The following is a 14,044-nucleotide window of genomic DNA, read 5'->3' on the forward strand; positions in this document are numbered from 1 at the left end:
TAACTCATTTAGTCCTCGTGACTCTATGAGGTTGGTCCTATTACAGCACACAGAGGTTATGTAGTTTATTTATCCAGCGTCACCCCTGTAGTAGGAGGTGGAGTTGGGATAAAAGCTCCCAAGCTGGATGGTGCTATCCCGCTCCTGGGGCATGGGCTTCCTCAGACCCCAGGCAGACAGGATAAAGCTGCTGCGAGGGGGTCTGAGCATTTCATGATTGGAGAGAGGCCCTTTGAGAAAAAAACAGGGAGAAGAGTTGGGGCCACAGTCTGAGATGAGAGTCAGTTTCTCTCCAGGAGATGGTGCTCCTTGGGTATCTTTGTTTTCTAGTTCCACTTGATGGCGATTTTGTGATTTTTTTTTTTTTAATGCTATGGCAGAACAATTAGAACTGTGATTTATATTTCACAATTCTAGGAGCTGGCTTCATGTGATTCACTTTCTGTCATGTTTCCAGCAGTTACACAATGTCCCTTTCACCTGTTTTAGGATTGTAAAATTGGAATGACAAATGAATTTACTAACCATCTTGATTTCCTTCAGCTTCCATTTTATGTAGGGAATTATAAAGAAGAAAGAGAGGGAAGTGGATGTGGCTCCAGCAATTGGGCTCCCTCCTCCATGTGGGAGGCCTAGGGTTCGATTCCTAGGGCCTGCTGGTGAGCTCAAGCTGGCCTTTGCGGCGTGCTGACCTGTGCAGGAGTGCTGGTCCATGCAGGAGTCCTGGCCCGAGTGGAGAGCTGGTGCAGCAAGATGACGCAACAAAAAGAGATGGAGGAGAGATGATAAGAGATGTAGCAGACCAGGGAGCTGAGGTGGTGTAAGAGATTGAGCACCTCTCTCCCACTCTGGAAGGTCCCAGGATCAGTTCCTGGTGCTACCTAAAGAGAAGACAATCAGACACAGAAGAACGCACAGCAAATGGACATAGAGAGCAAACAATGGGGTGGAGGCGGGGAGGGGTGGAATAAATCTTTGAAAAAAAAAAAAAAAAAAGAAGAAACAAGTTAACTGAAGCAGGCAAACATACCAATAATCCTTTGTGGTGCTGATAAAAATCCCTGTCCCAGCCTTGAGGAAGAACTGTAATAAAATTCAAGCTGATACCAGCAAAGTCTACTGATCTTCATCAAATGGCCACAATCTTACATCAACAAAAGGCCAACTTCACCAAAGGCCATAATCTAACATCAGCATCCTGGTTGCTGATTAACAACCTGGGACATCTGCTGGAATCCCACGCCACCTCCATCCTACACTTAGCTAGTCCCCATCATCCTCACCCCCCTCCATTCCCCTCCCTTCCCCAGCTTCCCTTTGTTTCAAGGAGCCATATATGCTACAACTCCAGCTCAACCTTTTGAGCTGAACCCTCTTTTAATGCTGCTCCTGCATTAATGCAACTTTAGCTCAGTAAACTTACTCTGCACCTCTTTTTAAACTTTTATTTTCAGCACAATTGAAGCAGGCTAGTAAAATAGAGAATCAATAAATAGATACGGAACCTGGCAGAGAATCCACATGGACATCAATAACCCCCAAGATGGCTGCAGGAAGACCCTCCCCAAGATTCTGCCATTCAGTACAGGTTTTCCTCCAGATGCCAGGAGAAGCCCCAGATATTCCCCAAGGACTTTATCATTGTACTTGACCAGGGGATTGATGGGTGGGGTAATCAATCAAAATAGTAAACAGCTGGAACTCCTCCGAGGCCTTTAGCAAAGGGGTGGAATAAGTAACAGCTCAAAAAAGCAAGCACAAGGTCCGAACCTGCTCTCTTACCTTTGGACCCCTGTTCTTGCCTTCTGTACCCTGCATTCACCATTTTTCTTCTGCCATGGTGGCCATGTAAATAAAACCCGAACATTTATAATCTATAATGGGGAATTATAGTCTGTAAATCTGCCCACTTTATCACTTTTCAGCCCTTTCCTCTTCAGCTGGGACCCATGGTCTGTTATTTTCTCCCATTTCTCTTCCCTCCCTACCTTAATAAATTATTGGGCTAACTCACTTGACATGCTCTTGAAATTCATTTCTGCAGCTATTCAAGAACCTAGACAAAATCCAGTAACACAATAGTATAATACCATAAGGACTTGGTACAGGAACCAGCAGCAGAACCTGTAACTCAGGGAGGGTGGATCTTGATTGTCAAGGCTGCGGTGTAGGTGGTCATTTGGTCTCTCAATGGCCCTCAATGCAAGGCCAATGTCCCCCCTAGACATATACAGGTGGGGTCCCCAGGGCTGCTGTTGGGGCAAGCTCTCACGTGCTTTTGCCTGGCCAGGGTTGGCCGGCTATGAGGGACTGGAGAAGGGAGGCCAGAATGGACCTTCCCGTATGCCAGATCTCTTTGCATCCCTCACCCTTTGACTGTGTTCTTGTTCCCAGTCTGTGTGAGCTGGAGGCAGCTGCTGGGCAGAGGAACAAGCTCAGGGACCAGAATTGGAACTAGGTCATCACCAGACTCTGCCTCTAACCCACTCCGCCCACTCCGGCCTTGGGCAAGTCCCTCATTCTGGCATTGTGCTTTATCTAACAACTCAGATCAACTCTACCTTTGATATTGTCAATAAGAGTTAAGATGTTCAAAACTCTTAGGAAAAGGTACCTTTTAGTGTAAATATGAGGTCGGGCAGATCACAGGCTCAAGCTGGGAAGGCAGGCCTCTGCCTCTGGTGTGCTGACCTTACTTTGTGGAGCCCTGGTGGGTGAAAGCAATGGACCCTGAGGACTAGATTTGAATCCTGGCTCTGCCCCTTACAAGCGTTGTGGTGTAAGCCTTCCAAGCTTGATTTCCTCACCTGTAAAATGGGGCTGGCAGTATGTACTGTGCACACTGGTTACAGAGGAGCAAGGCTGAGGCTCAGAGGGGTTAGGTGACTCACCCAGGGCGCACAGCTGGGTAGAGGCGAAGGCAGCCTCCCCTGCACATCCAAGGACCACAAGTCCCGTGATTTCCCTACTGACCTGCAAGGATGAGGTGGGGCTGAGGCTGGGGATAAGGATTTTTGTCTTAGTTTGTTAAAGTGTCACTGGCAAAATTTACAGTGAGGTCCAGTGAACTGAAAGGAAAGGTTTCTAGGAGTTCTTGGTTGAGAGTGAGGAGGGGGATCTGCTAGCTGAGCCTGGGGACACTGCTCAGCATCCATGCATGTTTAAACATCATGAGGCATTACTGGGACTCTAATGGAAGACAGGACTTTGGGCCTTGTGGGAAAGAGGTGAAAGTACCTGCAGCCCAGTTCTGCATCCTCAGTACTGTGTTTTTTTTAGAAGGGAACTGAATTCTGTTCTTATCTCAGTGGATGATCTGTTTTAATCTTAGCCAAGCAAATCCTGACACCTTCATTAGTGCATCTGTGAACTGGGGGTAATCAACATGCCTAAAACTTCTGGGCAATTTTCAGAGTTAGAAAAATTGTTAAGTGAAAGATTCTTAGAAAAGTGTATATTATTTGAATTATCCTTAAGTCATAAATGTGATATAAGCATTTTTATCAAGGTATAACTTACATATAGTAAAGTACACAATTCTTTTGTTTTTAAGTAAGAACTTTACTGAGATATAATTCACCTACCATACAAATAGCTCTTTTAAAGTGTACAATTCAGTGGGTTTAGGTATATTCACAGAGTTGCACAACCATTACCACAATTAATTTTAGGACATTTTCATCATTCCAGAAAGTAATCATGTATACCTTTTAACCATCGTTCCCTAATTTTCCCCGCTCCAGCCCCTGGAAATCACCAATATACTTTGTCTCTATGGATTGACCTATTCTGGGCATTTCATATCAATGAATTTATATAATAGGTGGCCTTTAGTGTCTGACATGTTTTCCAGGTCCGTCCATGTTGTAGCATGTACTAGTCTTTCATTTTTATGGCCAATAATTTTCCATTGTATGGCTATACCACATTTTGTTAATCCATTCATCAGTTGATGGACATTTTGGCTGTTTCCACCTTTTGGCTATTGTGAATATTGCTGCTCTGAATGAACATATGGTTTCATTTCTCTTGGGTATATACTTAGGAGTGGAATTGCTGGGTTATGTACTAACTATATGTTTAACCTTTTGAGGAACTGCAGACTGTTTTCCAAAGTGGCCACAGCACGCTGCATTCCTGGCAGCAGTATGTGACCATTACAGTCTCTCCACATCCTCAGCAACACTTATCTGACCTTGTGATTATAACTATCCTAGTTGGTGTATGCGTAGTTCTTAAATGTACAGCTGGGTGCATTTTCACATAAGTACACCCATATGCCTGCCACCCGGCTCAGGATGGTTAGGCTTATAATGGTTCCAGAGACTACAAGCCTCCTTTGTGCTCATTTCCAGCCACGCCCCTTCCTTCCTTACCAGAGGCAACCACTATTTTGATTTCTAATGTCATACATAAGTTTTGCCTGTCTTGAATTTTGTATAAATGGAACCATAAAGTATGCACTCTTTTGTGCTAGACTTCTTTTGCTTGAAATTTCATCTGGGGAAGTGGATTTGGCTCAACTGATAGAGTAGGTCCACGGTTCAAACCCAGGACCTCCTGGCCCACGTGGTGAGCTGGCCTAAGTGCAGTGCTGATGAGCGCAAGGAGTGCCATGCCACTCAGGTATCCCCCGCATAGGGGAACCCCACACGCAAGGAGTGCCTGTAAGGAGAGCCACCCTGTGTGAAAAAAGTGCAGCCTGCCCAGGAGCTGATGCAGCAAGATGAAGCAACTAAAAGAGACACAGATTGCCAGTGCTCCTGACAAGAATACAAGCGGACACAGAAAAACACACAGTGAATGGGCACAGAGAGCAGGCAACTGGGGGCGGGGAAGGAAGAGAAATAAAAAAATAATCTTTTTAAAAAAAAATTTCATCTGTGAGAGTCATCCATGTTCTTTCATGTAGCAAGAATTTGTTCTTTTTTATTGCTGTGTAGTATTCACTTAAATGAATATACCAGAATTTATCCATTCTACTATTGACAGGCAATAAGAGTGTTTCTTATCATTTATTTAACAAAGAGCATTTATTGAGTGTCTCTTTTGTGCCTGACATGGTTATAAAGCAGAATAGTTTGTCCCTGCCCTAAAGGACCAGGCTCTCAGTGTCAGGCAAATGGAGTGATTCTGCATGAGGGAAGCGCATGGCTCTGTGTGGCTTAGAGGAGTGGTAGGGAGCATCAGGTAGACTTCCTCTGAGCCCATGGTTTGAGGTTCAAATCCCAGCGCTGTTTATTTGCTGTATGACTTTGCACAAATGATAGCAGTCTTCTAGGGCTATTGTGAGGGATTAAATGGGATCATGCAAGCAAAGTGCTCACACAGTTCAGGGCTCACAGTGCTCTTAGATTTCAATCTTTTCAGATTTATCAGATCTTGTGTTATGGCTCAGCATATGGTCTGTCTTTGTGAATGTCCCATGTGCCCTCGAAAAGAATATCTATTCTATAATTGTTGGGTAGTGTGCTCAATAAATGTCAAGTAGATCAAGGTGGTTGATATTGTTTAGATTCTCTATGTCTTTACTGACTTTTTTTCCCCTAGCTCTTCTGTCATATATAGAGAGATGGATGTTAAAATAAACTGTATTTTTGAATTTACCTTTTTTTCCCCCTGTAAATCTGTCAATTTTTGCTTCATGTGGTTTTTTTATAAGTAAATAAATAACTTTATTTATGATATTTCAGATTTCATAAATGCCAAATATATAGCAAACCAAAGTCCTATAAATTTCAGCTGAGGCACAACCACTGATCAAGGCCCTTTGAAAAATCAAAGATGTTAAAGTGTCAGGGGAAAGAAGTTTTACTCTCTCAATAGAAAATTTAGTAAATGAACTTACTTCCCTGATCCTTAAGATTCACATTGAGAAAGCTTAACTGTCTTTTAAGGGCATCCCCAATCAACTAGTTCCATCAATCAACCCATAGTTAGAAAAATAAACTCCATAATTAAAAAACAAAACAAAACAAACTGAATGCTCTTCATACCCAGAATGTTATAAAACTTTGACATGAAAAACCTCGGCAGTCTTGGGTGTCAGTCTATCCATCAGCCTGTCTATCAAGTTCATCTGAACAGCCTCTACGCACCATGATATAGTTAAAAACTACATGCTAACATCCTTTTATTCCCTGTGGCAGTTGGAATCCTAAACTCTAAATACCATAGTAAATGCCAATAGTGAAGAGCAGCCTTCTTTATTGGCGAGAAGTGTAGATGTTGGAAGTCTTCAAATTATTTGTAGTAGTTCAGTTAGACAAGACAGATAATGAATTCACAGAAATTAGAAAATGGTTTAACTTGAAAAGAATTCTTGTGGCTGGTGTAAAATTTCATCACTGTCCAGGGATGGTAATACAAGAGAGGTGCAGATGGAAACAGATTCTGTCACATGCATCTTCCACAGTGAAACCATTCTCTTGATGTTTGGAAAAGCTTAACAGGTTTGGAATGAACAGGTTTTCACAGAACACAGAATTCCTACTACATCAGGCAGTAGTTCTCAAACCTTTGCTCATAAATTGTGAAGCATTTACAAATGGAATTATCTGGATGGTGGCCCTTTAATGTCTTTTTACATGTGGCTTGTTGAATAGATCTCTTTGAAAATTGAGCTGACTCCACGTTCATTTTCAGTGTTAATCCTGACTTGAAGAGGAATAGTTTGGGGGCTTTGACAGACATTGACTGTTTCTTTTGACGGTAGAACTGATATATCATTTTCTTATAGTAGCATATATTAATTCAACAGAAGAAATAAAAAAACAATGACTGCCTCCTTAAAGAAAAATCCATCTTTTTTTTCAACATTCTCCCACCCTGAGGATGGCGCCCTCATCTGTCTGCTTGTTGTTTCTGCTCGCAGTTTGCCCTTGTTATGTCTGCTTGTTGTCTACACTGTGTCGCTTGCTGTGTATGCTCATCTTCTTTAGGAGGCACTGGGAACTGAACTCAGGACCTCCCATGTGGGGGGCAGGCACCCAACCACTTGTGCTACATGCACTCCCTTCTCATTGTGTCAGCTCATTGCATCTATTCATTGCATCAGCTCATTGCATTTGCTCAACTTCTTTAGGAGGCACTGGGAACCAAACCCGGGTACCCAACTGCTTGAGCCACATCCACTCCCCAATCCATCATTCTTGATGTTTTTACAGCAATATAGTTAACCACAGTGTGCTCACAATAAAATGTGAAAAAAAAGAAAGAAAAGCTTTTTTTTTTCAGTGTTTGTCCTCTATTTCCAGACTACCTCAGCCATGATGAGGTTGACCTGTCAGCATCTCAAAGAATCTGTGAAAAATGGAATTTTCCTTGAATACCAAAAGAGTTGGGGATACAAAGTAGAAATCTACAGCATGGGTTATCAAGAACTGACTTGTGATTCCTTGTCATTTCTTGTTTTGAATGGAAAATAAAAGGATAAGTGCAGATCTGGTGGCTGAAAGAAAAACAGCCTTTGGATAAAGAGAAAACTGGTTTTATGGAGAGTCTAATTGTAAGACCTGACTTGTCATCAGGCTTCAACACTATCTCTAAAGCACAGAATCTCTGTGTCTGATTGGTTTATTTACCTCCTAGGGAGACAAAAACAACTGAAAACTTTTTTAAGCCAAAAAAATAGGGAGAAATATGTTAGAAAAGATAGCACAGAAAAACCGTGGCTTCAGCTCAACTTGACCTTGTCACAGAATCCATCACTCGCAGTCTTCAATTAATCCTGCTGGTCAGGCTAATTATCAGGACAATCAACTTCTGCCTCCCTCTTCCTTATGCCAGATCAGGGTGTGGCAGTGGTGGTTGTCAAGAGTCCCTGGAGATGTCCCCTCAATGGAAAGCATACAGTAGAATAGGATGGTACAGATACCAATAACACTGTCCAGGAGTGAGTCTTGCTGCTTCCTAAGGTTGATCCGCTGTATCAGGCTGCTCACAGCAGGGAAACGATTGGCCAAAGTATTCATTTTGCTCTGAATTGACTTCAACATTCCTCTCTGTGAAGTCTTATTTTCTTTCGTTGCCATAGCTATGCTTATTGCTTCCTCTAGCAGACGATCTGAGTTTTGAAGGCGGTCATGTTCTTTCAAAAACCGTTCAGTTTTTCTGTGGTTTACTCCAGACCCACTTTTATATGATCCAATATACTTTTGTGCTGATCCTGTAAGAGTATTGCCGTAAAGTTCGCTTTTTTGCTTTATGGAATTTATGTGTATGACCCTGCCAAGTCTCTCTGCCATTGTAGAGTATGCGTCAGTGCTGCATTCAAGAAAGGGGGCACCTGCACTGTTGCTCTATTCTGCCATTTTGTCATTTACTCCCATAAGTCTTGCCAAAAACTGTTCAATCTCAATCGCAATTGTTTCAAACATGCTGTCTTGGCTTGATTCATTTAAAAGGGTTGTTGTATCAGAACTGTAACTGACATGTCTTCCATCTTGAGCACCACGGAGACTGTAAATTTTACATCGTTTACTGAAGGAAACCAGGTTCAGGTCAAGTTCATTTTCCAGTTCTGGAGCCTGTTTCCTGAGATCTGCCAGGTCAGGGGGTGCTGCCTATTAGGCCAGCCTCCAGTTTGGTCTCCTCACCCCAGGACCAACGCCTCTCCTGGCTCTTACCAGGCAAGCACCGCCTCTCAACCCACCACTCAGGAGGCCTGGCTCTCTCTGTGGCCTCCAGGTGGATCCCTCCTCACTCAGTCTTGTTAGAAAGAAAGCTACACCTGTAAGAGAGCAAAAGCTCACCTGACTGTGGAGGAGAAAATAATGTTATTAACCATCTTGCAAGAACGGGTACAGCAACCTGGATAAATTGGCCGATCCCCAAACAACAAGAAACACTGACACTTATACCCTAAACCTAACACGCAGGTCCCTCCCCTGTTCCCCACTGACGGGGTACTTCAGGGGTTACAGCCTATCCAAGAGGTCTAAATGACCAGTTCCCGCTCTGAGTCGCTGCTCCCAAGTTCCCTACATTTGGGCGGGCTGTGCAGGCTCTGCGGGGCTTTCACGCCACGTGCTGCGCTTCAAATTCCCGGCCGCTTTCTCTGTAGGCCCCTCCCTCGCCTCCCACTATCGGCCGCCCTCGCTTTGACCCCGCCCTCGCTTCTCACCATTGACCCCCCCCTTGCTTTGACCCCGCCCTCGCTTTGACCCCGCCCTCACTTCTCACCATTGACCCCCCTTGCCTTGGCCCCGCCCTCGCTTTGACCCCGCCCTCGCTTTGACCCCACCCTCACTTCTCACCATTGACCCCCCTTGCCTTGGCCCCGCCCTCGCTTTGACCCCGCCCTCGCTTTGACCCCGCCCTCGCTTCTCACCATTGACCCCCCTTGCCTTGGCCCCGCCCTCGCTTTGACCCCGCCCTCGCTTTGACCCCGCCCTCACTTCTCACCATTGACCCCCCTTGCCTTGGCCCCGCCCTCGCTTTGACCCCGCCCTCGCTTTGACCCCGCCCTCACTTCTCACCATTGACCCCCCCCTTGCCTTGGCCCCGCCCTCGCTTTGGAACAACTTTTCAAACTCTTGGCGCCAAAGCCGCTAGAACCCCTTTCCCTTCTCTGTCCAACTACTGAGGTGGCTCTGGCTTCCCCTTTACGTGAAAATCAAAGTTAACACTTTCCTTACAGTCTCTCTGCCCCTTAGCAGCACCCACCCAGTGGCCCAGCCCTCAATCCCCACTTCCTGTGTTTTGCCACTCTAATTTTAGGCTCCTACACATTTATGATTGTTATGTCTTCCTGAGGCATTGACCCTTAAGTTATGAAATGTCTGTTGTATCTCAGGTTGTGTTTTTTGTCTTGAAGTCTACTTTACTTATAGAGCCACTTCAACTGTCTTACGATTACTGTTCACCTGGTATACCTTTTTCCATCCTTTTATTATTAGTCTATCTATGTTGTCTTAGTTTCTTGTCTGCTTTGACAAAAAACACATGTTGGTTTAACAATAGGAATTTATCAGCTCACAGTTTCAGGCTGGAAGGCTTGCTTCCTTCTGGAGTTTGGAGAATTCTGTCTGGCCAGCAATCCTTGGGTTTCTTGGCTTTTCCATCACGTGATTATGTTCTTTCCTTTCTCCTTCAGGTTCCTCCCACTGACTTCCAGCTTCTGGCTCCTCCTCACGGCTTCTCTTCATAAGTCCTCTTGTAATAGGTTTAAGACCTGTCCTGATTCAGTTGGCCAAACCTTTAATAAATAACATCTGGAAGGTCTTATTTACAGTGGGTTCACACATAACAGGAATGTTGGTGAAGATTAAGAGCATTTTTTCCTGGGGTATATCACTCAATCTGCCACATGTGCTATATATGAAATGCATCTCTTGTAGACAGCATATAATAGGATTTTGCTTTTTAATACATTTGATAGTCTCTGTCTTTTAAGAGGCATGTCCATTTACAATTCACTTAGTTATTGTTATGTTTGGATTTAGCTGTACTATTTTACTATTTGTTTTATGTTTGTCCCATGTGTTTTTTGTTCTTCTGTTATTCCCTTCTAGCCTTCCTTTGAGTTAACTGATTTTTTTTTAAGAATTCAATTTTAATTTATCTATTGGTTTTTAGCTATACCTCTTTGCATACTTTTTTAGGGGAAGCTTTAATATACAACCTTAACTTTCCACAGTCAACTTGGAGTTAATATTGTACACATAAAATGTAAGAAATTTGTAGCTCTATAGGTCCATTTACCAACCTTTCTTATCTTTTATGCCATGTTGCTTTATGTTCTATATCTACAGGTTAAAAATTCTACAATATAATGTTGATTTTTTGCTTTACACTGTCACATATTTATTTAAAGAAACTAAGAGGAAAACACAATCTTTAATATTTCCCCACATATTTGCCCTTTCTGGTATTCTTCACTTCTTCTTGAAGAGATTCAAGTTTTCATCTGGTATCATTTCCCTTTAGTCCGAGAATTTACTTTAGCATTTCTTATCATTCATGTTTGGTGGAAATCAATTCTCTTCATTTTAGTTTACCTGAAAATGTCTTTATTTTGCTTTCATTCTTCTGGATATAGAATTCTGGGTTAATAGTTTTTGATAGTAATTTATCAAGTTTGGGACAATTCAGGACACTATTCAAAATCTTTTCTGTTTCATTATCTCTCTTTTCTCCTTCTGGAACTCCAATTACACATATATCAGACCTTTGTGTATTGTCCCACAGATCTCCAAGGCTCTTTGATTTCCCCATCTGTTTCTCTGTGCTCTTCAGATTGAGTAATTTTTATTGATCTGTCTTCAGATTCATTTGATTCTTTCTTCTGTCATCTCCAATATGCTGTTAAGCCCATCCAGTGATTTTTTAACTTCAGATATTATATTTTTTCAGTTCTAGGCTTTCCATTTGGTTCTTTTGAATAGTTTCTATTTCTCTATTGAGATTTTCTATTTATTTACTCATATGAGCATACTTTCCTTTGTGTCCTTATTTTTTTAAGTTTACCCCCTCTTGTGAGATGGCTCCCTCATCTGTCTGCTCATTGTCTCTGCTCATTATGTCCTCTTGTCTTCTTTAGGAAACACTGGGAACTGAACCCAGGACCTCACGTGCAGGAGGCTAGTTCCCAACCACTTGAGCCACATTGCTCCCTGCTTATTGTGCCTGTTCATTGTGTCTGCTCATTGGTCAGCTTGCCTTCTTTAGGAGGCACCAGGAACCAAACTGGGGATCTCCCCTGTGGGAGGTGGGTGCCCAACTGCTTGAGCCACATCTGCTCCCCCTTTATGTCCTTAGACATATTAAAATAATAGCTGCTTTAAGATCATTGTCTGCTATTTCTAGCATCTGGGTTAACTCCATGTCAGGTTACATTAATGATATTTCTCCTGAGGATGGGTCATATTTCCTGTCTCTTCATATGTCTAATAATTCTGAATTATATCTTGGGCTTTGTGATTGATACATTGCACATACTCTGGATTCTATATATTCCTCTGAAGAGTGTTGGCTTTTTTGTTTTGGTAGACAATTAATTTGGATAAATTCAAACTCTGAACTGCCTAATTTGTAGTGTTTAGCAGCTGAACCCTGTTAATTTTATCAGCTTTAGTTGAAACTACCTGAACACATGGATAGTCCAGAGGTCTGCCAGAGATTTGTACAGAGTTTATATGCAGAATTTGGGGCTTCTTCTCTATGGTTCACTGTTTTTGAGAATTTTCTTTCAGTTTCCAGCTCTTTTTTTTTTTAATAATTTTTAAAAATTTATTTATTATTTATTTATTTATTTATTTCTCTCCCCTCCCCCGCCCCGGTTATCTGTTCTCTGTGTCTATTTGCCACTTTCCAGCTCTTGAACTCTTTCCTCTAGCTATTCAAGCTAACAAGGTTGTGGGTTTCTATCAAGTTTTAGCTGCTCTATGTGGAACCACCTGGGGTCTGTCCTCAGGTGAGAAGCTTTTTGAGAAATGGAAAACTGACACCATGCCATTTCCTTGTTCAAAGTGTCACCTTCCCTCTAGTGTCTGCCTACTTCTTTTAGTTGCTCTTCTTTAGATAAACACACACAAATCTTAGCCATAGTTGCTATCTGTGAGGGCATGTCCTTTACTTTTCCTTCCTGTTCACTCACGTGCACATGTCCTCTGTTATCTCTACTTTATCTTCCCAGAATCTCACAACTCTTAAAGCACAAGGTTGGTTCTTTCTTGGAACTTGAACGGTTTTTGTGTTTGAAGAACAGTGCCTTTTCTTTGTTGATAGCTTTTCCCAGGCTTCCCGGATAGACCCAGGTGGAAAGCAGCCTTCCCGGTGGGCTTTGGGACGTAGACCCAAGCCGCCAGGGGATGGGCTAAGATAGGAAGGAACAGCTGTTTTGGGGATTACGGGTCTTTTAGTAGAAGATGTCAACAGTTGTCTTAGTGGACCAGCTACTTGCTGCAGAGATCATCACGTGCATTATCCTCAAAAGAACTTACGATTGGCTTCTAAGGAGCATGTTGTGCCGCTCTTCTAGAGTTCAAGGCTTGATCTGACTGTTCTCATCATCCTCCATGAAAACTTATTGTTGGCCTACTAGCCAGGCCTCTGCAAGGCAGAGGGCCCACCAAGAGCAAAAAGAGACTTTTTTTTTTCTTTGAGACATAGTACTGTGCTATAAAAATATCCAGCCTTTGTAGTTGGTGAAAGTCCTAACTTTACCACATTTCAGGCTGACGATCTTTGGGTTGGTTACTTAACCTTTCTAAGCCTTGCCTTTTTAAATGTATAATGGGTGTAAAATTTAAATCTTATACAATTATGAACCTTAATTATGTGAATGTGAGGATATGTGTGTGACCATATCACTAAATGGAAGTTTCATAACAGATTACCTAAGTAACAGATTACCTAACTAGAAGTGACTTAAATATTAGAGATTTATTTTCTTACAGAGCAAGAAGTCTGAAGGCAGGTAGTTTGAGGGTGATGAGATCAGAGTTGAGTGATCTTAGGGCTCTGGGCAGTTTTCCTGTTATTTTTTTTGCTTTCTCTCCACCTCCAAGGTCAGGATGTCGGCCATGGCTACTAGCATCAAGTCCTCCTGGGAAGAGTGGATTTCTCCTCCACACTGAGCTACACCTGCCCCCCTATCCTGTCTGTTTTAATCAGGCAGGACAATACTTCCCAGAATCTCCTTATTTTTATATGGCCAGAACTGGGCAACATGGCCATTTCCAAACCCTCAGCAGACATGGGGGGATGGATTCTATCAGTTGGGGTTCATCCCTAAAGGGGGTCTGCCTTCCCTGAGCTCCTCCTGCCACACACACACTGAACAAAGTCAGGAAGCTGCTGGCGAGGACGAAGAGGGAGCATGACCACTGAGGAGGCAGCTGCTGTTATATTAGGTAGGAATGCTGGACAGTTATAGGAAATAGTAGATAAATTGCACCTTCTAGATAAGATGAGTGGTTCAGACACTAAGTGATAGGGAGGCCAGAAGACAGGAAAGCCAGTGGTAGGACCTTACGGAAAGGTTGCCTGGCAGAGACTTTTCCTGCACAGTAACAGAATTTTTAGGTGAGCACAAGCTTAC

At 42.9% G+C, this 14,044-nt stretch overlaps 1 protein-coding gene and 1 pseudogene across 1 annotated transcript in view; both read right to left on the minus strand.

The window, feature by feature from the left end:
- Window positions 1–755: 755 nt before the first annotated feature.
- Window positions 756–14,044, minus strand: part of FOXRED2 (FAD dependent oxidoreductase domain containing 2) — a 45,638-nt gene continuing 32,349 nt past the window's right edge. The window contains exon 8 of the mRNA XM_058308749.2: window positions 756–881. Coding sequence (XP_058164732.1) covers window positions 865–881 — 17 coding nt within the window. The 3' untranslated portion in view covers window positions 756–864. The remainder of the gene's footprint in view (window positions 882–14,044) is intronic.
- Window positions 7,837–9,017, minus strand: LOC101424139 (Golgi SNAP receptor complex member 1 pseudogene; annotated as a pseudogene).

The sequence above is a fragment of the Dasypus novemcinctus genome, chromosome 12 (genome assembly GCF_030445035.2).
Source record: "Dasypus novemcinctus isolate mDasNov1 chromosome 12, mDasNov1.1.hap2, whole genome shotgun sequence".
Classification (NCBI taxonomy): Eukaryota; Metazoa; Chordata; class Mammalia; order Cingulata; family Dasypodidae; genus Dasypus; species Dasypus novemcinctus.